At 47.7% G+C, this 24686-nt stretch overlaps 1 protein-coding gene and 1 non-coding gene across 2 annotated transcripts; one reads left to right on the top strand and one right to left on the bottom strand.

Annotated features, from left to right (window-relative positions):
* Nucleotides 1-4130: 4130 nt before the first annotated feature.
* KATNAL2 (katanin catalytic subunit A1 like 2) lies at nt 4131-24686 on the bottom strand. Its single transcript, XM_056849077.1, has 14 exons — nt 24563-24686; nt 22902-22938; nt 21760-21889; nt 20354-20452; nt 18533-18631; nt 17428-17505; nt 16634-16732; nt 16139-16202; nt 15268-15386; nt 11164-11255; nt 7405-7515; nt 5841-6003; nt 5193-5295; nt 4131-4270 (listed from the first exon to the last, which is right to left on the bottom strand). Exons 1-14 carry the CDS (start codon nt 24633-24635, stop codon nt 4131-4133), a joined length of 1407 nt encoding a protein of 468 aa, XP_056705055.1. The 5' UTR covers nt 24636-24686.
* TRNAA-CGC (transfer RNA alanine (anticodon CGC)) lies at nt 20059-20133 on the top strand. The gene has a single exon. It is a non-coding gene; the product is annotated as a tRNA-Ala (tRNA).

A 24686-nucleotide genomic window follows, 5' to 3' on the forward strand; every position in this document is an offset into this window, starting at 1 on the left:
GAAATGCATTAAAAGGTTGGAAAAGGCACCTTTGCCTGGACTCTCAAATTGGTGAGGGGATCTAAGGCCTGGTTTGTTTTTTAAAAAAATGCATTCTCTTCAGCTTTCTCGTTCCAAGGCAAAAAGAAACAGAGCTCTCAGCTCTTCCACAGGCTGTGTAAAGGAGAGCCCTGCTAAATCGGACCAAAGATCCTTCTGGCCCAGCATCCTGTTTCCAATGGTGGCCAGCCAAGGGCTTCCTTATCAGGTGTGCCCACTGCTTCCCCTTTCCCAAAGTGACTAGGATTCAAAGCTGCTCTACATAAGAACGTTAAGAAAAGCCATGCTGGATCAGGTGATGTTACCCTAAACCAGCTGCCCTTGTTGCAGAGAATCCTAGGCTGTGGTGTAGTGGTTAAGAGCGGTGGTTTGGAGCAGTGGACTCTGATCTGGAGAACTGGGTTTGATTCCCCACTCCTCCACATGAGTGGCGGAGGCTAATCTGGTGAATTGGATTTGTTTCCCCCCCACCCTCCTACACATGAAGCCAGTTGGGTGACCTTGGGTTAGTCACACTCCCTCAGCCTCACCTACCTCACAGGATGTCTGTTGTGGGGAGGGGAAGGGAAGGTGATTGTAAGCCGGTTGATTCTTCCTTAAGTGGGAGAGAAAGTCAGCATATAAAAACCAACTCTTCTTCCCACTGAAGTACCAATGCAGTCACAGGAAATCCTAGATGTTGTCCCCCCTCAATGGATGACTATACTGATCTTTTATAAGGAAACCCACTTGTTTATGCCAGGTTTAAGGTATGTGGAATGGTATGGTGTAGCCTGATCTCATCGGATCTTGGAAGCTAAGCAGGGTCAGTACTTGGATGGGAGACCACCAAGGAAGACTCTGTAGAGGAAGGCAATGGCAAACCACCCTCTGCTTCTCACTTGCCTTGAAAGCCCCTTGATGTGGTTGCCATAAGTTGGTTGCGACTTGACAGCACATATCTGAGTAGTTGATCCCCCAGCCCTGACCTGGACGTCCCAGGCTAGCATGATCTCGTCAGATCTCCGAAGCTAAGCAGGGTTGGTACTTTGAATGTGAGACCACCAAGGAAGACTCTGCAGAAGAAGGCGATGTAAAATTGCTTCTGCTTCTCACTTGCCTTGACATCTTGTTGGGATTGCCATAAATCATCTGCGATGACAGCACGTACATACATAGGGGATTGGGGCCTTGGCTCAGTGGAAGAGCCTCTGCTTTGCAACGCAGAAGGATCCAGGTTCAATCCCCAGCATCTCCAGTTAAATGGATCAGATAGTCGGAGATTTCAAAGGCCTCTGAGACCCCGGAGAGCCACCGCTGGTCAAAATAGACAATGCTGACCTTGATAGACCGGCGGTCTGACTTGAAATAAGGCAAGCTTCATATGTTCAAGAGATGTTAATGGTTTTTAAAAGTCCCTCATCAAATTGGGGACAGGGGAGTGCATTGTTCCAGGAAGGCCTGTCATAAAATAGTGATTGTTTTTATATAGATTAATAACCAGGGAAGCCTCCGTCTTCCTCCTGATCCAGTTTCAACAGAGCGGCTCTGAATCTTAAACAGCAGTTTTTCCCATCTCTGTTCCTAACAGTTGTTCCGGCTGAATCTCTGCCAGCCGGTTAATAAAAGAGATGGCTGCTTCTCAAAGTTTATGTAAAATTAAAAATGATCAGGGTTTTTACAGATGTTTTAATTAGGTGATGTTATTAACAGGAACGGCTCGGAAACAAATAACCGATCCGTAACGGCTTACCCGACCATACAGTTCTGGAGTTAGACTTCACCGGGGCCCTATTTACTCGACAGTCGTCAGGTTTCATCGGTTTGGTGTGGGGATGCGATGTGTCCCCTCCCGATTTTCTGAACCAGAGGGGGAACATCCGTGGGTAACCGTAGGGACAAATCCCCCCCTTTAATGCCCGATCTTTAGTGTAAACGTTAATGGCACCAGGATGAGGTAGGTTTTTGTAATGACGGCAAATGGCTTTTTCTGCTGCCTTTTGCAGAACTGTAAGAATGGAAGCCCTTTACGATTATTTTACGATGCTCCTGAGTGCTAAACTATTAGACTGCAGTCGGAGCGTCGGCTTTATTGAAAGCACGGGTTTGTTAATGAGCAACGCTCTCTTTCGGAAAGAAAACCCACCGGGATTATCAGGTGGCCAGGCTGAGCTATACGGGAATTAGGAATGTGGACCAGAAATTATCTTGCAAACAAAGATGGCACTCCAGCCAAAGTTGAGTGCTTTTAATTCCCGTTGATTTCCAAGGAAGCATTAGCCGCCAGCTTAAACCTGGCCTGTTGAATGAGAAAGAACGCAGCGGTGCTTAATTTTGTCCAAATGCTTAAAAATATAAAATGGGGGGTGTTTTAAAAAAGGGAAATATTTGGATGTTGTTTTAGCCATACCGATTCAGCTTTAAGAAAACTATTAGCTGGATTAGCCAGCATGGTGGTTAAGAGCAGTGGTTTGGAGAGGTGGAGTCTGATCTGGAGAACCGGCTTTGATTCCCCTCTCCTCCACGTGAGCGGTGGACTCTTATCTGGGGAACTGGATTTGTTTCCCCACATGAGCGGCAGAAGCTAATCTGGTGAACTGGATTTGTTTCCCCACTCCTACACATGAAGCCAGCTGGGTGACCTTGGGCAAGTCACACTCTCTCAGCCGCACCTACCTCACAGGGTGTCTGATGGGAGGGGAAGGGAAGGTGATTGTAAGCCGGTTTGGGTCTCCCTTAAGTGGTAGAGAAAGTCAGAATATGAAAAACAACTTTCTTCTTTTTCTAAAGGTAAGGCCACATCATTGAATGAGCCGTTAACTCGCCCCCAATTACTTTCAGTGGGGTGTGCCACCTGCTCCTATCCTGCCTGCTGGTAAGTAGAATCGTAGAACCATAGAATCAGAGTTGGAAGGTACCACCAGGGTCATCTAGTCCAACCCCCTGCACAATGCAGGAAATTCACAACTACCTCCCCTCCACACACCCAGAGACCTTTACTCCATGCCCAGAGGATGGCCAAGGTGCCCTCCCTCTCATGATCTCCTTAAGGTCATAGAAACATAGCCTCTACTTAAAAACCTCCAGGGAAGCACTTACCACCTTCTGAGGAAGCCTGTTCCACTGAGGAACCGCTCTGACTGTTAGAAAATTCTTCCAAATGTCTAGACGGAAACTCTTTTGATTTAATTTCAATCCGTTGGTTCTGATCCGACCTTCTGGGGCAACAGAAAACAACTCGGCACCATCCTCTCTACAACAGCCCTTCAAGTACTTGAAAACGATTATCATATCACCTCTCAGTCATCTCCTCTCCAGATTTAAACATACCAAGCAAGAAAGGGCCACGAGAGCCAAGCACTGACGCAACCCTTCCTGCCCTCCCTCTCATGATCTGCCGAAGGTCATAGAATCAGCATTGCTGACAGATGGCCATCTAGCCTCTGCTTTAAAACCTCCAGTGAAGGAGCGCTTACCACCTCCCAAGGAAGACTCCAGTGACTTTTCCTCTGAAAGACAATAACTTTCCTGCCTTGAATTCTGCAGGAACCAGCCAAGGAGAGCAAAATCAATCCCAGCAAATAAGATCCCCCAACTACACTCTGGCGAGAAGACCAAAAAAGTTTATTCTTTGCTTTGTCAGTTCTGATCGTAACCTGCTGGTTTAATACAAGAATTTACGAGAAGTCTTGCAGAACATCTGTTACTTCCAGCTCCTGTGGCTTCTGGCCCCCAAAGCTATTTGCCTCCCCCCACCCGCCCCGAGAAAGATGTGTAGTATTGTAAAGAGGGCAACTCCTGAGAAATTCTAGTCCCGAGTTGGGTGCTTGATTGGTGGCTAGATAAAATGTTAACAGCTGGATTTGGGTGAAAAAGAAATCAGTGATAAAGTATTTATCTTGCATTTTAAGAGTTACCAGCCAGGGGTTCTGTCAAGCACGACTGGCACCTCAATCATCAAAAATTAACCTCTGAGAAGAGGGTGGCCCGTTCCATTTTCCCAGAGTGCCTTGCTTTCAAACAGCACGTTAATTTAAGCATCCAGACTCTTGGTATTCTTCCTTTCTGGGTGGCTGATGCTGTCGGTGAGGCTTCCAGAGTCTAAATCCAGCTCAGGCAGACTCAAATTCTCGTTGCCAGGCAACATATTTTTGGGTTAAATTTTTTGCGGACGGCTTGGTGTGAGCGATCACGTCCAGGAAGTCTTCCGTCGTGACAGTGTCCAGGCGGATTGTGGGTAAATCCCCGCTGTCTAAAGAAAAACGGAGTGGAACAATGACAGAAAATTCAGACTTGCCCGTGGCTGTCCCTCCTTACTGGTATAACATCTTAATGGAGCAGGAAATGGATGCGTCACCTGCCCAAGACTCTGCCTGAGTGGCATGAAGCCAAAAATGATGAATATCTGTAAATACATGAAACTGCCTCATACCAGACCTTGCTTAGTACTGTCTGCTCTGACCTGACCAACAGTGGCTCTCCAGGGTCTCAGGGAAAAGAAGAAGAAGAGTTGGTTTTTATATGCCAACTTTCTCCACCGCTTAAGGAAGAATCAAATCGGCTCACAATCACCTTCCCTCCCTCCGCCCACAACAGACACCCTGCAAGGTAGGTGGGGCTGAGAGAGCTCTAAGAGAGCGGTGACTAGCCCAAGGAAGCCCAGCTGGCTTCATGTGTAGGAGTGGGGAAACAAATCCAGTTCACCAGATCAGCCTCCGCCGCTCACGCGGAGGAGTGGGGAATCAAACCCGGTTCTCCGGATCAGAGTCCACAGCTCTTAACCACTACACCATGCCGGCTCTCATACCTATTCTACACCAATCAAAATTAGTAGATCTAAGCCTGCTGGGTGACCGTGGGCCGGTCACAGTTCTCTCAGAACTCCCTCAGCCCATGGCAGAGGCAGGCAATGGCAAATCACCTCCAAACGTCTCTTGCCTTGAAAACCCTATGGGGTCGCCATAAGTCAGTTGTGGCTTGATGGTGCGCATGCACACACACACAAGGAAAACAGAACGCTGCCACCTGCTGGCAAGTGCAAATGCGTGTAAGCAATCATTTGCCCCTGGAAGCTTAGGCCAGGTTTACCAGCATGAGTGATTACCAAGTCCAGCCTGAAGCCCTTCCTATCCGGGCAGAGCCCAGATCTACATGAGCGCTGAGCATCGCCGTACCTGGCTGGTGGTTTTCTAGTGCGCTGAAGATCTTCCTGACAGGGCGCATGGCTGCTTCTTTGCAGACCAGCTTAATATCAGAGCCAGAGTAGCCGTCCATCTCCTAGCATGAAGTCAGAAAAGAAATATACTTCCATCCCCAAAAACATCCCACTGAAGATAGTTTCAAATAGGTTTGCCAGCTTTGGGTTGGAAAATTCCTGGATATTTGGGGGGGGTGCCTTAGGAGGGTGTGGTATGGGGAGGGGCTTCTTAGGGGTATAATGCAATAGAGTCCACCTTCCAAAGCAGCTATTTTCTCCAGGTGAGCTGGTCTCTGTCACCTGGAGGTCAGTTGTAATCCCAGGAGATATCCAGCCACTCACTGGGGGTATTTAAGCAGAGGCAGGACATGCACTTGTCAGGGATGCTCTAGGCTGATCCTGCATTGAGCAGGGGGTTGGTCTAGATGGCCTGTATGGCCCCTTCTAACTCTGTGATTCTATGATTCTAACTAAGATGCCAGGGACTGGGACCTTCTGCGTGCCAAGCAGATGCTCTTCCATGGAGCCATGGCCCCTTCCCCTCTACAATTTCGCCACAGCGAATAGGAGGCCGAGCCTTCGCTGTCCGGGTTGCACCACCACTGCTTCTTTGCTTCCACCTCACCTGACTGAGCGAGGGGTAGTCCAGATCTGTCCTGAGTTCCACCCCTCCGCTGTTGCTGACGGGAGGGAGCCAGTGCTGCACCATCGCCTCCCGGGCCTCTTTGCTCGGGAGATCGACCAGGATCCTCTTCTCCAGCCTGCGCAGCATGGCGCAGTCCAGTTCCCTAGAGGAAGAAAAGAGAAACCGACTGGCCCGGCACATTTTTTCCCCTCCCATCCTTCCTCCCAGGTGGCAAAATGGATCTTTCCCCAATTACGGCCTCACGACAACCCTGTGAGGAAGGTTAGGCAAAAGGTGGGACTAGCCCGAGGTCCTTCAGCAAGCTTTGTGGGCATTGTAGGGGATTTGAAACTGGTTCTCCCAGATCCTAGCCCGCTACGCTCACCTCTGTGGTAGGGAAAAGCTTTTTCTCAGACGATTAGGCTTAAAAATGGTCTGAGCTCAGAGTTTCAAGAAGCATGTGCCACACTCCCACTGAAAATAGTTTCAGAGGGTAGAAGAAGAAAAGGAAGACTTAAGGCTCAATCTCCTTCCCTTACCCTCCCCACAACAGACACCCTGTGAGGTAGGTGGGGCTGAAAGAGCTGTGACTAGCCCAAGGTCACCTTCATGTGTAGGAATGGGGAAACAAATCCAGTTCACCAGATTAGACTCCGCCGCTCATGTGAAGGAGTGGGGAATCAAACCCGGTTCTCCAGATCAGAGTCCACCACTCCAAACTACTGCTCTTAACCACTATACCACGCTGGCTCTCAGTTGTGTGTTCTGCAGCAGAAGAATAAGATTTGAGTCCAGTAGCACCAAAATCCAACAGGATTTTCAGGGTATGAGCTTCCGACAGTCAAAACTCTCTGACAAGGAGCCAATACCCCCCAAAATCTTGTTGAGTCTCTAAAGTGCTACTGGACTCTAGGGGGCTGTGCAAATATGAAATCTTTGAGAAGTGGCTTAAAATCCCATAGGGAAGGAAATAAAGCCGCCCTCGGTCCAGAGCTGAAGCGGCACAGGCAGAACGTCTTGCAATCTCCTTCCCTTATTTTTTTCCCTATAAAATGTTTGAAGATACTACTCCCTCCCCCATTATGGGCTGTTTATTTCTCTAGATAGACAAGATATTAAAACAACACTAAAGGCTTTTTATCCTCAAACTTTTAACGGTCACCTTTTAATACCAATAAAACCCCAGCCTTCCTATTTATAGAGCGTATCTTCGCTGAGCCCCCTGGATGGTTTAAGCACCTAAGAGTCCTCTACCGAAACCCTTCTTCGGCTTAGCCATAGTAAATAACTGGGCTATCAAGTCAAATACTCCCTTTTTAAATATTCGCAGCTGGCTCCTGCTGGCATATGTTGACTTTACGGAGGATTAGGTCCGGCCGCGGCTCAAGCCGACAAGAATGGCAGTAGTGGGGCGGGGGGAGAAGTTAAAAAGCTCCAAATTAATCTTTAAAGGCTTTAACCAAACATCAATGCTTTGGCTGCTCCCCTGTCTAAGTAAAAAATCTTTATCTGCGTTTAGAAGCTCACGCAAATGTATTCAAAACGGACTCTCAGGATCTCTTACCATGGCAGGTTGGAAGCCGCTAAAACAAAGACAAGATCATCCGATCTGGCCAGGCCGTCCATCTGCACCAGTAATTCCGTTTTCATCCGCAGGCTTCCTTCGTGTTCACCGCTACCAAGATTGATGGGGAGCAAAGAGAAATGTTATTCCTTTGCAGCATACCAGAGTGAGGGCCTTTATTTCGACGGGGATGAGCTCAGAGGCTGAAACCCAATTGCAGGTTTTGACTCTCTCTCCCGCCCTCCCTCCACTTCCAAACACGATTAAGTTCCATTAGCTAAGACCCCGAGCATTATGTCCAACTTTGTGATGATTAACTTCAGGGTATTAATTCTACAATGAACCCACGCTTAAGAGACTGAGAGAGAAAGAAAGCATCCATTTTTAGTTTTATCTTCGCAGACACAGATTAGGACCAAAGCACTGAGCCGAACACTAGAGCTGGTGTTCAGTGAGAAGGTGCCGTCTGCCGGATCGTGTTGCATCGTTACGAGCAACAGAAATGGACCACGGTTAGGGTTGCCAGATCCGGGTTGGGAAATACCTGGAGATTTTGGGGGGTGGAGCCTGAGGAAGGTGGGGTTTGGAGAGGGGAGGGACTTCAGTGCCATACAGTCCAGTTGCCAAAGTGGCCCTTTTCTCCAGAGGAGCTGATTTCTGTTGCCTGGAGTTGTCATAGCAGGAGATCTCCTGCCACCACCTGGAGGTTGGCAACCCCAGCCATAGTTAAGTGCCAGAATGCAGGAATACTCGAAAAAAGGGGGGGCAAATTGGGACTAGTGGTGCATGGTATGGTTGCAGTCCAATATGACCCTGCACTTGGTGCCAAACTGTAGCCCAGCCCACAAGGATTCCAGGATCTCAGTAACTCAGATAAAGTTCCTCAACATCCACTATATAAGATCCCCTGACAGGCAATGCCAGGAATTGAACCTGGGACTTTCTGCATGTGGTGTGCCTCCCCCATCAATATAGGACACCTTCCAAGTGCCAGTGTGTGCCTGCCACACTCTCCCAAATATGCTGAGGTGACGTGCGTGGTTTCCTGAATGAGGATTGCAGAGGAGAAGCCATGTCGGACAATTACAGAAAAATAAAACAGAAACCCAGTGGCCCCTTAAAAGACTAATAATGTTTATTTTAATACAAGCCTTCGTGAGTCACAGCTCGATTCCTCAGATACATGGAGGTAAATCAAACGGGGGGTTCTATTTTATAGAATCATAGAGCTAGAAGGGGCCATAGAGGTCACCTAGTCCATCCTCCTGCTCAATGAAGGGTCAGCCTACAGCAGGGGTGGGGAACCTTTTTTCTGCCAAGGGCCATTTGGATATTTATGACATCATTCGCGGGCCATACAAAATTATCAATTTAAAAATTAGCCTGCTATATTTGGTCAAACATTTAGCCAAGAGGCACAACCGGAGATGGCTCGAAGTGTCTGCCACACAGAGCGACTTGCTTTTGAGCTCTGCCGTCCCCAGCTGGGCCCAAGAGATTCAGGCAGGGCAGCATCCTTCTGAGCTAGAGATAAGCCAGGACCCATGGAGGGCCTGACCAAATGATTTCGCGGGCCTTATACGGCCCCCGGGCCTGATGTTCCCCACCCCTGGCCTAGAGCATCCCTGACAAGTGTTTGTCCAGCTGCTGCTTGAAAACTGCCTGTTAGGGGGAGCTCACCACCTCCCTAAGACGCTTCCACTGCTGAACTACTCTTACTGTAAAAAAATAATAATCCTAATGTCCAGCTTGCTGCCTGTAATTTAAACCCATTATTGCGAGTCCTATCCTCTGCTGCCAACAGGAACAGCTCCCTGCCCTCCTCTTGGAAGGCTTTAAGAAGGGAGTGGACATGTTCATGGAGGATAGGGCTATCCATGGCTACTAGTCAAAATGAATACTAGTCATCATGATGCATACCTATTCTTTCCCCTATCAGGTGAGCATGCCTATTATATTAGGTACTGTGGAACACAGGCAGGAGATTGCTGCTTCAGTCTTCTTGTTTGTGGGCTTCCTAGAGGCACCTGGTTGGCCACTGTGTGAACAGACTGCTGGACTTGATGGGCCTTCATCTGCTCCAGCAGGGCTTTTCTTATGTTCTTAAGTTCTAAGTGCCGGCCCTTCAAATACTTCAAGAGAGCAATCATGTCCCCCCTCAACCTCCTCTTCTCTAGACTAAACATTCCCAAGTCCCTCAGCCTCTCCTCATAGGGCTTGGTCTCCAGGCCCCAGATCATCCTCGTTGCTCTCCTCTCTATTTAAGGGTGAGAGAACTCCCATTCTGATTTTCTTCCAAGCACCCAAGGAAGCGAACTGCGACACATGAAAGTTCACATTGAAATAAACGTCAGTCTTTAAGGTGCCACTGGACTTTTTTATTTTCCAGAAAGAGGGTCTTTAGCGGCTCCTTATCACCGGAATGCTCACTTGGTGCCTGATCTTGGCTATTGACACCAGTACCGGGAAAGATTATTTTCATTTCACCAGGCGTTTGGCTGATTTGGTCTGTTTATTTTGTGGCCTCTCCCCCCTCTGGAAATGGCTGTTTGTCTTATTCTGTTCCACTGGTTTTATGGATGCTGGCTTGTTTTGTACTTTTATTTTAAATGCAAAATAAGGTTTTATTAACCGTTTTTGGATTGTTATATAATGATTGCTATTCCAGGGACTAGAGAATGGAAGGGAAGGATAGAAATATACACCTCAAGAGCCTTGCTACTGAGCAACAGCCCCTCTCTGCAAGACTTTACCATACTTTGTGTGTGTGTGTTTGCCATCAAATCACATTTGACTTATAGTGACCCCATAGGTTTTCAAGGCAAGAGACGTTCAGTTCAGAGGTGGTTTGCCACTGCCTGCCTCCACGTCACACCCCTAGTATTCTTTGGAGGTCTCCAAATACTTGCCTGGGTCGAGGCTGAGAATGTTTGACTGGCCCAAGGTCACCCAGCAAGCTTCCATGGCACAAGTGGGGATTCGAACCTGGGTTTCTCAGATCCTAGTCTGACACCTCAACCACTACACCACACTGGCTCTCTCACTTCTTATGTGTGTGTGTAAAGTGCTTTCAAGTCGCAGCCAAACTCATGGTGACCCCTTGGGGTTTTCAAGGCAAGAGATGAACAGGGGGGTGGTTTGCCATTGCCTGCCTCTGCATAGCAACCCTGGACTTTTTTGGTGGTCTCCCATCCAAGTACTAACCAGGGCCAACCCTGCTAAGCTTCCAAGCTCTGACAGGATCAGGGCTATCAGGGTTAGGGCACGTACGTATATAGGATGATTAAAGAGGAGGAAGGACAAGGGGGCCTTCGGGAAAAGACCAAAAGGACTTTCTACTATGGCTGTCAAGCTTACCCCTGTTGTGATCAGGCCCACAACCCATAGACAGCTTTAAAATGGAATTAGGCATTCACAGAGGACAGATCCATCAGTGGCTACTAGTCATGGTGACTAAAAGGAACCTCCACATTCAGAGGCAGTAAACCTCTGAATCCCAGTGCCAGGAGGCAACCTCAGGGGAAGGTCTCTATGCCCTGTTGTTGGCCCTCCGGAGGAACTGGTTGGCCACTGTGTGAGATGGGATGCTGGACTAGATGGACCACTGGTCTGATGTAGCAGGGCTTTCTGATGTCCTGATGAAGGCCTCGGCCTCCAGGCCCCACTGTTGGCCCTTCACAGGAACTGGTGGGCCGCTGTCAGTAGAAAAGAGCAAGAGTCCAGGAGCAAGGGCCCGGAAGCCGCAGAGAGCTCTTTTACCCTGGAGAGAGGCCTCGTTGACTCATGACTGACTCCAGCTCGTCCAGGAAGATCGTGGAGGGAGCGTGGTAGCGGGCCAGCTCAAAGAGCACCTGTTCAGAGGGGAAGAGCCCAAAGAGGGACAAAGTGAGAAGAAGAAGAAGAGGTGGTTTTTATGTGCCGACTTTCTCTACCACTTAAGGAAGAATCAAACCGGCTTACAATCATCTTCCCCTCCCCACAACAGACACCCTGTGAGGCAGGTGGGACTGAGAGAACTGTGACTAGCCCAAGGTCACCCAGCTGGCTTCCTGTGGAGGAGTGGGGAAACCAACCTGGTTCACCAGATTAGCCTCCACCGCTCATGGGGAGGAGCGGGGAATCAAACCCAGTCCTCCAGATCAAAGTCCACTGCTCCAAACCACTGCTCTTAACCACTACACCACGCTGGCTCTGGAGTCATCTCGAGCTGCACCTGGGGGAGTCTCTCAAATGAAGCGGGGGAATGCCAGACCAAGCGGCCCCACCTGAACATACGGAGGTTATTCCTACTGATCCAAACCAGCCATCTGTACAGCCGGGCATTGTGTAAGTATGCCACGCGACAGGGCCTCTTCGGTGGCTGATCCCAGCCTTTTGAGTTGTGATCTTTTTTTCCAGCTCAGGGCAGCATACAGGGTTTGCCCGTTCCCATTTTATTCTTGCAGCCACCCAGTGGGGTAACCAGGCCAAGAACGTGCAACGGGCCCAATGGGTCACGCAAATGAGTTCCATTCGCCTTTGAAGCCCTGGTCTCTTAAGATCCTGGTCCGACACTCTAACCACTACGCTGTATCGCCTCTCGTCTTTTTCGCTTGAGATGCTGGGAGATGAATCTGGGACCTTCTGCACGCAAGGTATAGCCTCTGCCACAAGGTATAGCCCTCTGATTCTGTTCATCTCAGTGGGGCCTGGGCGAAAGAACTTCTCTCTAGGCTCGGCCCTTTGTTATCCAACGTTCCGGGGGCAAATGAATCAACCGCTGCAAGTTTTGCAAATGCATTGCCTAAAAAGAATCTCTGACAAAGCCCACTATCCAAGATGCACTTGTTGATGTAGACCGAGCAGGAGCAGCACTCCTATTTAGATAAATAGGTATCAATTGAATGACAGATGCGGAACAGGCAGTGACCTTAGGGAGATCATGAGCGGGAGGGCAGGATGAGTCAGTGCTTGGCTCTGGTGACCCCTTCTTACATGTCCAGGGTAATGCCTATCGCCACTTTGGGGTCAGGAAGCAATTTTCCTCCGGGGCAGATTGGCAAGGGATCCTGGAAGGGTTTTGCCTTTCTGTGGGCATGGAGCAGGGGTAGGGTTGCCAGGTCCTTCTTCGCCACTGCCAGCAGGTTTTTGGAGCGGAGCCTGAGGAGGGCGGGGTTTGGGGAGGGAAGGGACTTTGATGCCATAGAGTCCAATTGCCAAAGTGGCCATTTTCTCCAGCTGAACTGATCTCTATAGGCTGGAGATGGGTTGTAATAGCGGGAGATCTCCTGCTATTATCTGGAGGTTGGCAACCCTAAGCTGGGGTCACTGGGGGAGTGGTGGGGAGGTAGTTGTGAATTGCCTGAGTTGTTCAGGGAGTTGGACTAGATGACCCTTGAGGCCCCTTCCAGCTCTATGTTTCTGTGTTCCCAGGAAGAAGCCTCTTTTGATTTAGCTGGAGTAAAGGCAACATGAGCATCCTATAAAACAAAAAAATGAAACAGAACACTAAGTTTTCACAAAGAGCCCTGGAGAAATATCTCCGATTCTGCCCTATGATTCAGTCCCACTCTGGGATCTGCCTTGGTTTTGTCATGATGCTAAACGTTTTAATTACATGTTATGCATTTTATTTCTATGACGGACTTTGGCCGAGACCGTTGCTAAATTCTGAATCTTGAGAACAAAACTGAGCATGTGCCACAAGAATTGGGAATATTTTTGAAATATACATCTTGGCATGGGGATATAAATCATAAATCATTTCTTAAATCTGCACAGCTTAGAAGAGAAAGAGCAATACACACAAATAATCCTGTCCTTATGGTTTAAATCTTTTCTCCTAAATCCTGCCCAAGTACATGGAGAATAATAGGATAGAAGAAAATGATTCTGGACAAATCCCAAAGCAGCAACAGAGATTAAAACATTTGCTTTCTTTTTATGATTGCTACATCAGTAGGTTTTTAAATAAGGGTGTGTTTTTCAAAGCTGAAATGCAATATAAAATAAAGTTGGTGAAACTAAAATGTTCAAAATCAAAACACAGATGATTACTGCTGTTTTTATGTCAGAGTTTTATTGGGGTTTTGATTGCAGTTGAGGGAGTTTTATGCCTACATATGTAGGTTAATTGCTGTCAACTCACAACCAACTTATGGCAACCCCAGCAAGGGGCTTTCAAGGCAAGTGAGAAACAGAGGGTGGTTTGCCATTGCTTTCCTCTGCAGAGCCTTCCTTGGGAGTCTCCCTTCCAAGTACTGACCTGGCTTAGCTTCCGAAATCGGGCTATACCATACCATTCCACATCCCGTGTCATGTGCACTGCTATATCATTATTTTGTGCTCATGGTTGGTAGGATCTAACCCAGTGCATTCATCTGTTTCTGCATGCCTTCAATGGAACAAGAGCATTCCAATTTGTATCAGAAGCTGGCAGACCGCAACACTATTATTTTTGAAACAAGCTTTACTCTGGTATCACTTTACTCTGCTCTGGTTAGACCTCACCTAGAGTATTGTGTTCAGTTTTGGGCACCACAATTTAAGAAAGATGTAGACAAGCTGTAACGTGTCCAAAGGAGGGCAACAAAGATGGTGAGGACCAAGTCCTAGGAAGAAAGGGTGAAGGAGCTGGATATGTTTAGCCTGAAAAGGAGAAGCCTGAGAGGGGATATGATAACCATCTTCAAGTACTTGAAGGGCTGTCATATAGAGGATGGTGCTAAGTTGTTTTCTGTTGCCCCAGAAGGTAGGACCAGAACCAACGGGTTGCAGTTAAATCAAGAGTTTCCGTCTAGGCATTAGGAAGAATTTTCTAACGGTTAGAGCGGTTCCTCAGTGGAACAGGCTTCCTCAGGAGGTGGTGAGCTCTCCTTCCCTGGAGGTTTTCAAGCAGAGGCTGGATGGCCATCTGTCAGCAATGCTGATTCTATGAACTTGGGCAGTTCATGAGAGGGGGGCATCTTGGCAATCTTCTGGTCACGGGGTGGGAGGGGGAGGTAGTTGAGAGTTTCCTGCATTGTGCAGGGGGTTGGACTAGATGACCCTGGTGATACCTTCCAACTCTATGATTCTATTATTCTAAGCCAACCCTCCATGACTTTTCCATCCTGCTACTTTGAAAGGCAGCGATGGAAAATGGTTGCAGTGTCGGACAAGGATCTGGGGAGACCTGGGGTTTGAATCCCTGCTCTGCCATGGAAGCCTGCCTGGGTGACCCTGGACCAGTCACACACTCTAGTCTAATACGCCTCACAGCATTGTTGTGAGGATAAAAATGGATGAGAGGAGAACGACTGAAGCTGCATTAGATCCTCATGGGGAGAAAGTCAGGGTATAAATGAATAACTAATATTGTACAAAAAAACCAAGGAGGAACACAGTGTATTATAATGGCGGTGGTGGAAAGTGCCATCAAGTCACAGCTGACTTATGGTGACCCCGTAGGGTTTTCAAGGCTAGAGATGTTCGGAGGTGGTTTGCCATTGCCTGCCTCCGTGTGGGCTGAAAGACTTCGGAGAGAACTGTGACTAGCCCGAGGTCACCCTGCAGGCTTCATGTGGAGGAGCAGGGAATACGAACCCAGCTCTCCAGCTTTGCATCTGCCGCTCTTAACCGCTACAACAAATCAGAAAACGCCACTCAGCACTACACTGTACTCATGAATGAAGATTTGTAAAGTATCTAAGGAAAGTCCCAAGGACAAAACATGGAAGCTGCAAGTGATTTATATGAATGGACTGCCCGTGCATTTAGCTGAATGGAGTACCAGAGAATTTATCCACAGTTTTGATTACTAGCAGAGGAAGGTGATGCTTTTTCATTTATTTTAAATACAGATACTCCTGCTAGGACAGAAAGAACCCCAGAATGGTTTCTTACCCTGACTAGCTTTTCCGAATCCCCTCTCCACTTGCTGACGATGGTGGAAGCAGAGATGTTGAAGAAAGTGGTATTGCACTCAGTGGCAACCGCCTTGGCGAGCAGCGTTTTCCCAGTACCTAGAAGGAGTGGGAAGGAAAACATCAAGACCAGGATGGCCCAGTTCTAGCCTGATCTCATCAGATCTCAGAAGCTAAGCAGAATCGGCCCTGGTTAGTTCCTGGATGGGAGACCACCAAGGAAGTCCAGGGTTGCTATGCAGAGGCAGGCAGTGGCAAACGGCTTCTGAATGTCTCTTGCCTTGAAAACCCCAGGGTCCTGGGGTTCCCATGAATCAGTTCTGACTTCATCGCACACAATTATTATTAAATATGTATGTGTATATTTTTGTATGTATAGTCATCTGTCTAACAACAAGCTCTGGAATACGAAATAGCATTTGTCATATTTCCAACCTCTCAGGGAGAAGCTGGATGGGATAGCTGCCTATTGGCTAGTGCCCATGCCATCTCGAACAAACTAGCCCCTGCCCTCTCCAAGAATCCCTGGAACAGTTTTATAACAATTTTTAAATAATTTTGTTTTTAAAAGAATGACTCATATGCATATGAACATACTTAGGGGGTCTTAAAGTATTTATTTAGGAGGTGACATCCCACCTCAAGGAGAAGGTGGGACAGGTATGTGTGGAAGATGCTGGTGTTTGGCTTGTGAGGCATGTAAGGGCATGAGGCAAGCTGCAAAGCTGGAAGAGAGATAAAAATCCATGGCGACCACTGTTAAGACTGACCTGACTCAGTGTGTGAGAGACAAGATACATGCTGAAATAGAAGAAGAAGAGCTGGATTCACACACATAGCTAAGACAGTACCTGGAGGTCCATACAGGAGCAGTCCTTTCCACGGAGAGAGGATGCCCGTAAACAACTGTGGATACTGCAGAAAAGAGAGGAGCGGCTTGAAAATTAACATAAATTCCTGCCACCGCTGTAGACATTCAGTCCCCGTATCTCACCCAGCCACAGCCTGGGCTTATCTTTCCACTACAGGAGGGACCAAGGCTCAGTGGTAGAGCATCTGCTTGGCATGCAGAAGGTCCCAGGTTCAATCCCCAGCATCTCCAGTGAAAGGGACCAGGCAAGTAGGTGAAGTGAAAGACCTCTGCCTGAGACCCTGGAGAGCCGCTACCGGTCTGAGTAGACAATCCTGACTTTGATGGACCAAGGGTCTGGTTCAGTAGAAGGCAGCTTCATGTGTGTTAATCAAGTTCAGACTTTCCTCTCTCCCTGTTCCACTCCCTAGCCCTCAGGGCCACAGGCCACTGTTTCTGAAATGAAAGCCTTTACTTCAAAAGGCGTCTTCCTTACCCTGATGGGGTACACAACTGCTTCCTTCACCAGCTGCTTGGCCACATCGAGTCCGATAATGTCCCCCCACTTGATGTTCGGGTTATGAAGGTAAATATCCTGCAAAGGATCATTTGATCTTTTTGAGGGGAAAAAACTAGTCCTATTTCCCAGTAGAAATTATTTTATTTATGAAGTAAATTGTTGCTCTCCCCTTCCACTAAGATTTGGGGTGGAGCCTGGGGAGGGGAGGGATATAATGCCACACAATCCAACCTCCAAAGCAGCCATTTTGTCCAGGGGAACTGATCTCTGCAGTCTGGAGATCAGTTGTGAGACAGTAGGGGAAAGGTCTGATTCAGTATAAGACAGCTTCATGTGTTGAGACAGCAGGGGAAAAGTCACGGTAAATGATAAGGGAACCGGGTGAAGTGCTGTGCTCCTGACACTGTGAAACTACCAGATAAGCTATACAGGCACCGAACGTTGAAGTGCCACGTCTTAACATGGAACAAAGATAAAAGTTGATGGCCCAGTACAATCGGGGCTCAGTCTTTGTGCTTGTTAATGTGGGCTGAGCCGCAGCTGCAATAAAACTTTTCTCGACTAACAGTCTCGGGTCTCTCTCCTCCTCGAACCCCCGTTTTCCCGCAACGGTTGTAATTCCAGGAGATCTCCAGGCCCCATCTGGGGATTGGCAGCCCTAATATCTGGTTTTGAGACTGAGACAGAGCCCTTGAAGCAGAGTGGGAATTCCTCAACCAACTAGCATCAGAGACGATTCACGTGAGCTGGGACAGAAGAGTCAATCCTACCCGGCTCACAACTGTGGCAAGTTCTCTCATCTCCCCGGTCATCCCCATAAAGGCCCCGAGAGGTTTTAATAATCGTTCCTATAAAAAAAAAACAACAGAATAAAAACACTTCTGTCAGTCTACAAACTGTATAAAACAGAACAGTTCAGGAGGGCTTTTTAATAAAGCATAATAGGGCTCTTGCAGGAGGTCCCCAACCTTCTTGAGCCCGTAGGCACCTTTGGAATCCAGATACAGCATGGTGGGAGCAGCCACAAAATGGCTGCCACTGGAAGTAAACCAGTCACAAAATGGCTCCTGCAGCATGCTTTCAATCGTACAGTGAAGATCCTTGGGCTGTGGAGGCAGCTTCTGCCAAAGCAACATTTTGAAAAATCTACACAGCCAGTCAGAGCCTTGCTGGAGAAAGCCCCACCACACTTTTAAAAAACATTTGGCTGGCGCCAGGAAAGAAGAAGAAAAGTTGGTTTTTCTATGCCAACTTTCTCAACCACTTAAGGGAGAATCAAACCGGCTTACAATCACCTTCCCTTCCCCTCCCCACAACAGACACCCTGTGAGGTAGGTGGAGCTGAGAGAGCTTGAAGGGAGCTGTAACTAACCCAAGGCCACCCAGCTGGCTTCATGGGGAGGAGTGGGGAATTAAACCCGGTTCTCCAGATTAGAGTCCACCGTTCCAAACCACCGCTCTTAACCACTACACCACACTGGTTAAAGAGGCTCTTCAATCATGCCTTGGTTCCCTTGGGTATCTGTGGGCAGAGCCAACATGGACCACCCCTTTCTCAATTCAAAACTGTTGCCCTTGTTAAACCTTAGTTGTTGGTGGGATCCTATCAACTGACACTTCTGCCTAAAGCACCCTAGCCCCTGCCTGCATACACTTCTAACTCTTTAAAACAATAAGCAAACATGTGCATATTTCCCTAACATTCACACTCAATAATCTGGGTTTCCTGGCTCCAAAATACTAAGGGTTTTTATTGGCTTTGTTTTTCCTCCCCAGAAAACCAAACACACGTTGGACTATAATTTCCACAGACGTTTTCCACTCATCGAATTACTTCTCAAATTTATTGTGCTGGAAGGAAAGACGGTCACTCACTGAAGGGTCGGGATTGCAGTTCAGGCTGTGCAACGCAATTTCGCTCGACGCTCCTTTGATAGCGTCTTGGATCATCCCACGGAAATCGATGATTTGACCCTGAGGGAGGCAGAAGCAGCACTTGTTAAGAGAGGCTGATGCACCCCAGTCTCAACCCCCCAGTGAGTCTTGAACTTGGATCCTGGTGGGCTTAGACTCCTTGCTGTCACCAAACACTGGCTACAACAGAGAACTAAAGCAGGGGTGTCAAACATAAGGCCTGTGGGCCTGCCTGACCAAGTGACATTTATGTCATAACAACTGAGTTTGACACCCCTGAATTAAAGAGTAACAAAACCAGACAAGCAAGGAAACCGCTGAATGGAGGTAAGCCAGAGCAAGATATGTGGTACGGTGTACGTGTTAAGTGTCGTCAAGTCACTTCCAACTTATGGCGACCCTATGAATTAATCACCTCCAAAACATCCTGTCATTAACAGCCTGAAGGCCATGGCTTCCTTTAAAGATTCAATCCATCTCATGTTGGGTCTTCCTCTTTTCCTGCTGCCTTCCACATTTCCTAGCCTTACTGTCTTTTCCAGTGAGCCTTGTCTTCTCATGATGTAACCAAAATACAATAGCCTCAGTGTAGTCGTTTTAGCTTCTAGGGAGAATTCAGGGTTGAATGTTTTAAGGACTACCCTATAAAAGGTTCCCCATCAAGCGAGCTCTCTGGTCCAAACCATGAAGAGAGGGGCTGGTTCTGGCCCCCGGATCTACTTTTCTTTCACTGCCATTTCCCAGCTTCCGCATCTTGTACAGTGACATAGAAAAAGCCTGGACTGGAAGACCTTATTTATTTATTTAATTAGATTTTTATCCCGCCCTTTCCCGACTGAGGTCGGGGTCAGGGCGGCTCACGTCCAAGAAATATCATTCACAACATTCCAGTTAAAATACAATATATTGGGAATAATAAATGACAAATTAAAAGCCTATAACATCCCAGAAATTTAACAGATTAAAAACCAAAAGAGCCCAGGTGGCGTTTTCATACCTGCACAGATGGCAAGCAGTCAGGTGAGAAGGCCAGGCAGGCCAAAGTAAGGGTGGAACAGGAGGTCAACTATGATGGAACTGTTGCTGCCCTCAACCATAGGCCTGGCAGAACATCTCCGTCTTGTGGGCCCTGCGGAATTGAGCTAAGTCCCGCAGGGCCAGGGTCTCATTAGACAGAGAGCTCCACCAGGCCCTGAAGGGTAGATGTCTTAGAATCCCCTCCCTAAAAAAGAATGCCCAAACCACCCACTAAGACATCAGCAGTAAGTTATGCAAAACACGTCCCCCTTCTTGATATGGGGAGGGGCTGTGGTTCAGCAGTAGAGCCTCTGCAAGGTATGCAGAGGGTCCCAGGTTCAATCCTCATCAATTCCAGTTAAAGGGACTAGCCAAGTAGGTGATGTGAAAGACCTCTGCCCGAGACCTTGGAGAGGCGCTGCCAGTTTGAGTAGACAATACTGACTTTGATGCGCCAAGGGTCTGATTGGGGAGGGTCTTTGGCTCAGTGGTAGAGCATCTGCTTCGCATGCAGAAGGTCCCAGGTTCAATCCCCGGCATCTCCAGTTAAAGGGACTAGGCAGGTAGGTGTTGTGAAAGACTTCTGCCTGAGACCCTGGAGAGCTGCTGCCAGTCTGAGTAGACAATACTGACTGATGGACCAAGGATTCAGTATAAGGCAGCTTCTTATGTGTCCACGTGTGATACCAGCTGTTCCCCCCTCCCCACCATCGGACACCTGACATCTCACGTGATGTGTTTTGTGCGTGCAGGATTCCTACTAACCCTTCTCGGATGAGAGCCTTCACCGCCGCCGCCTCTGTGGATTGCAGATACGTTTAAACCAAAGTCGGATGGCACTGAGCCTAAGACACCTTCATTCTCCTAGAGGAAAAAGAGGGGGAAACAGTCTGAAATCTCAGTTCATGGCTTTAGCTGCAAGCATGACGCCGATTGACGGTACTGGTAAATTATCTTCAGGAGAACTACTAAGGCACTAGTGGATTACTTGTATTAAATATTTTACCAGCCTCTAAGGCTGCCGCTCACTCAGCAATGGAAACCCGAAATAATTCTGACAATTGAGGGGTGGCTGATCAAGGTAACAGAGATTATTGCAATGGGCAAGCTGACCAAGAAGAAGAAGAGTTGGTTTTGATATGCCGACTTTCTCCACCACTTAAGGAAGAATCAAACCCGTTTACAATCCCCTTCCTTTCCCCTCCCCTCAACAGACACCCTGTGAGGTAGGTGGGGCTGAGAGCTCTAAGAGAGCCATGACTAGCCCAAGGTCACCCAGCTGGCTTCATGTGCAGGAGTGGGGAAACAAATCCAGTTTACCAGATTAGCCTCTGCCGCTCATGTGGAGGAGTGGGGAATCAAACCCGGTTCTCTAGATCAGAGTCCTCCGCTCCAAACCACTGCTCTTAACCACTACACCACGCTGGCTCTCCAGTAAGGTTCGTTGATCAAGATTCCTAGTTGGGACACAGGGGCAAATGGATTCCACTCATTTTATACTGGGGCAGACCTTTTGGGCTAATAGAGTTCTGAGAGAACTTTTTATACTTCTATTTTATTTTACTTTATATTTTACCTATCTATTATATTTACTTATCTATTTTAAATGCCTAATAAAGGTAATGATGATGATACATCTATTTTATTTTACTTATATTTATAGTCTGCCCTCCCCCTGCATAGCAGAGCTCAGGGTGGGTAACAACCATTTAAAATACACTATATAAATACATAGATTAAAACTAAATTAAAACAGTACAATAGATGGCGCTAAAAAGCAATAGTATGCCTAATGCATACTGTGGGAGGGGGGCCTCCCAAGGTCTAGGCCCGTCAACAGATCTGTTGTATAATATTGTGGCTCTCAATTATATGCCTGGCCCAATGTCACCCAGCAAGCTTCATGTGGAGGAGTGAGGAACCAAACCCGGTTCTCCAGATTAGAGTCTGCCGCTCTTAACTGCTACACCACGCTGGCTCTCACGGAGCGCTAAATTTTGGAACCCTGCCACCAAAAAGGCAGCATACACAGCATTACTTTTAACTATCACATTGTTCCATATTCTTCAGTCTTAATAATACACCAGATATTGTACTTGCTAACTAAAAGTCCTGCAGCCCTAAAGTTAAACTCTTTTCCTGAAAGCAACATTAAAAACGGGAATGGCCACCTGTTTCGGGCTGTCCTTGTTAGACAGCTTGGTTTCAGCTACCCGGTTTGATGAAGTTTTCGATACTGGTCTCTGCACAGTTTGATGTTGATTGATCTTCGGAAGGTTGCGGTATGTGCTGCTGACTGCCCTAGGACACAAGAGAGACTTTTCAGGAGGAGGAGGAGGAGAAGGAGCAGAAGAAGAAGAGTTGGTTTTTATACCCTGCTTTTCTCTACCTTTTAAGGAGAATCAAACCAGCTTACAATCCCTCCCCCTCCCCACAACAGACACCTTGTGAGGTAGGTTCAGAGAGTTCAGAGAGAACTGTGACTGGCCCAAGGTCACCCAGCAGGCTTCATGTGGAGGAGTGGGAAATCTAACGCAGTTCACCAGATTAGAGTCCATCGCTCATGTAGAGGAGCGGGGAATCAAACCCAGTTCTCCAGATTAGAGTCCCCCACTCCTAACCACTACACCAAGCTGGCTTTCAGATTAGAGTCCATCGCTTATGTGGAGGAGCGGGGAATAAAACCCAGTTCTCCAGATTAGAGTCCCCCACTCCTAACCACTACACCAAGCTGGCTTTCAGTGTGTCAGGCTTAGCGAGACATCTCAAAATGCTGACAGATTGAGAGAAAAGGGCAATGCTAAAGGATGTCGGACTAGGACCTAGAGGGACCCAGGTTCTAATCCCCACTCTGCCATGGAAGCTTGCTGGGTGACCTTGGGCCAGTCACACACTCTCAGCCTAGCCTACCTCACAGGGGTGTTGTGAAGATGAAATGGAGGAAAGGAGAATGATGTGAGCCGCTTTAAGTCCCCAGCTGGGAGAAAGGTGAGGTATAAATGAAATAAGTATAATAAATGAAAGTCCACCATGCACAGTAATGGAGGGAATACAGAATCATAGAGTTGGAAGGGTCCATAGAGGCCATCTAGTCCAACCCCCTGCTCAATGCAGGATCAGCCTAGAGCATCCCTGACAAGTGCTTGTCCAGCCTCTGCTTGAAGACAGCCAATATCTGCAGGCGATTGCTATACACACATCACCATTTTGCGCAATGAACCACAACCCAAGGCGAAAAGAAAGGTGGTGACGAGGCAAGGCTACCAACCTTCTGTAGCTGGCCTGTTGTTGCTGTAACTGCAGTTTCTCTTACCGTTTTATTTTGGCCCCTTTGCTTGCTTTATTGTCCACTGCGGAGAGAAAAGAAAAGGGATATGAGCAAGGTCTTTTATGCGCGGCTATTTCCCTCGCGGTCACCCCTCCGATGACTTCAGGCCTTCGTTTTGATTACGCATGCCGTTTCCGACCCTCAGAGGTCACCTCTCTCCCCCCTGCCTTTCCCCGTATTTTGCCCACGTTTCGAGGGACTTGTTTTATCTTGAATATGAAAACGTGGGGAAACGTAGGGGGAAACTGAAGCAACTTCTGACAGTCAGAAATGGCATGAGTAATCACAACAAAGGCCCAGAGTCATCAGAAGGGTGACTGCGAGAGAAACAGACATGAATAAAAGGCCGTGGGGAGCTTGCTTTAGCTTTCGATATATGTAGCTACAATCCAACACGTCAAGTTTGCCTGAGATATCTTTACGTTGTTGAAAAATCTCCACTACTGTCTCAGCTGCTTGAAAAAAATTGGCCTCCCACCAATCAAAAGCTCATCTCTTGTAAAACTCTCACGGGCATCGCCAACAGGTGGCTTATAATCGGCGCCTATACCCCTGCTCTGTAGGCCAAATAGAAGGTCTCCCACATCTCTTTTTCCATTGCTCCTTATATACCTCTGTCCGACCCAGATTAACACAGAATATTCAATATGTATTGGGCACAGACGAAGCTCAAATAAGTTTTTTAATGGCAGATGTTAATTCAAATATTACGCCTAGTGTGGCTTCTTTTATTATCCAAATTGAGGGATGCCACGGCACAGGTTAAACCCCGTGGCGTAGAGTGGCAAGCTGCAGTACTGCAGTCCATGCTCTGCTCACAACCTGAGTTCGATCCCGACAGAAGTCGGTTTCAGGTAGCCGGCTCAAGGTTGACCCAGCCTTCCATCCTTCCGAGGTCGGTAAAATGAGTACCCAGCTTGCTGGGGGTAAAGGGAAGATGACTGGGGAAGGCACTGGCAAACCAGCCTGTAAACACAGTCTGCCTAGGAAACGTCGGGATGTGACATCACCCCATGGGTCAGGAATGACCCGGTGCTTGCACAGGGGACATTTAAATTTACCTTTAAGGTAAAGGTTGGATGATTTATCATGTTTTTAAATTGTATAATACAGATCTTAATGTACGGATTTTAGCTTATATAGCCCTTCAAATACTTCAAGAGAGCAACCATGTCCTTGACTGATTCAATCAAGGAAGCCAGGGCCCTCAGTTTGCAAGACCTGAGCAAGACTGTTAAGGATAGGACGTTTTGGAGGACATTAATTCATAGGGTCACCATGAGTCGGAAGCGACTTGACAGCACTTAACACACAGCACACACACAGCTCCGCAAAGACCAACAAGATTTCCTGGGTATGAGGTTTCAAGAGCCAAAGCTCTCTCCATCCTGCTTGTATCTGACAAAAGGAGCTTTGGATCTGGAAAGCTCATACCCTAGAAATCCTGTTAGTCTTTGAGGTGCTACTAGACTTGAATCTTGCTCTTCTATCTGGGATCAGGATCTTAAAGGCAAAGACCATACAGCTACCATGTTCTGTATCACACATCCTATTGGTGCTAAAGAAACTGTAAATTCTTGGGGCGATTACTTTTTTTTTTTTTTTGACGTACATGTTTTGGGAGCGAGGGGAGCAGGGCCACGTACCAGCATCTAAGACTTTCTTGGTAATCTTGGGGTACTTTTGGAATTTGACATAGTAGTAGCTCTCGTATTCCATGAGAATAGTCTCCAGGTCGACGTTGTCGCAAACTTCAAAGCGACGCAAGCC

This window comes from Euleptes europaea, chromosome 4 (assembly GCF_029931775.1).
Source record: "Euleptes europaea isolate rEulEur1 chromosome 4, rEulEur1.hap1, whole genome shotgun sequence".
NCBI classification, from domain to species: domain Eukaryota; kingdom Metazoa; phylum Chordata; class Lepidosauria; order Squamata; family Sphaerodactylidae; genus Euleptes; species Euleptes europaea.

Excerpts from the sequence above, each read along its gene's own strand:
- KATNAL2 (XM_056849077.1), bottom strand. The coding sequence starts at position 24,635 with ATGGAATACGAGAGCTACTACTATGTCAAATTCCAAAAGTACCCCAAG. Across the intron at positions 18,632-20,353 it reads AAGGCTCTCATCCGAGAAGG|GGTCAAATCATCGATTTCCG; the intron begins GTTAGTAGGAAT and ends TGCCTCCCTCAG. Across the intron at positions 16,203-16,633 it reads CAGTTGTGTACCCCATCAGG|TATCCACAGTTGTTTACGGG; the intron begins GTAAGGAAGACG and ends TCTTTTCTGCAG.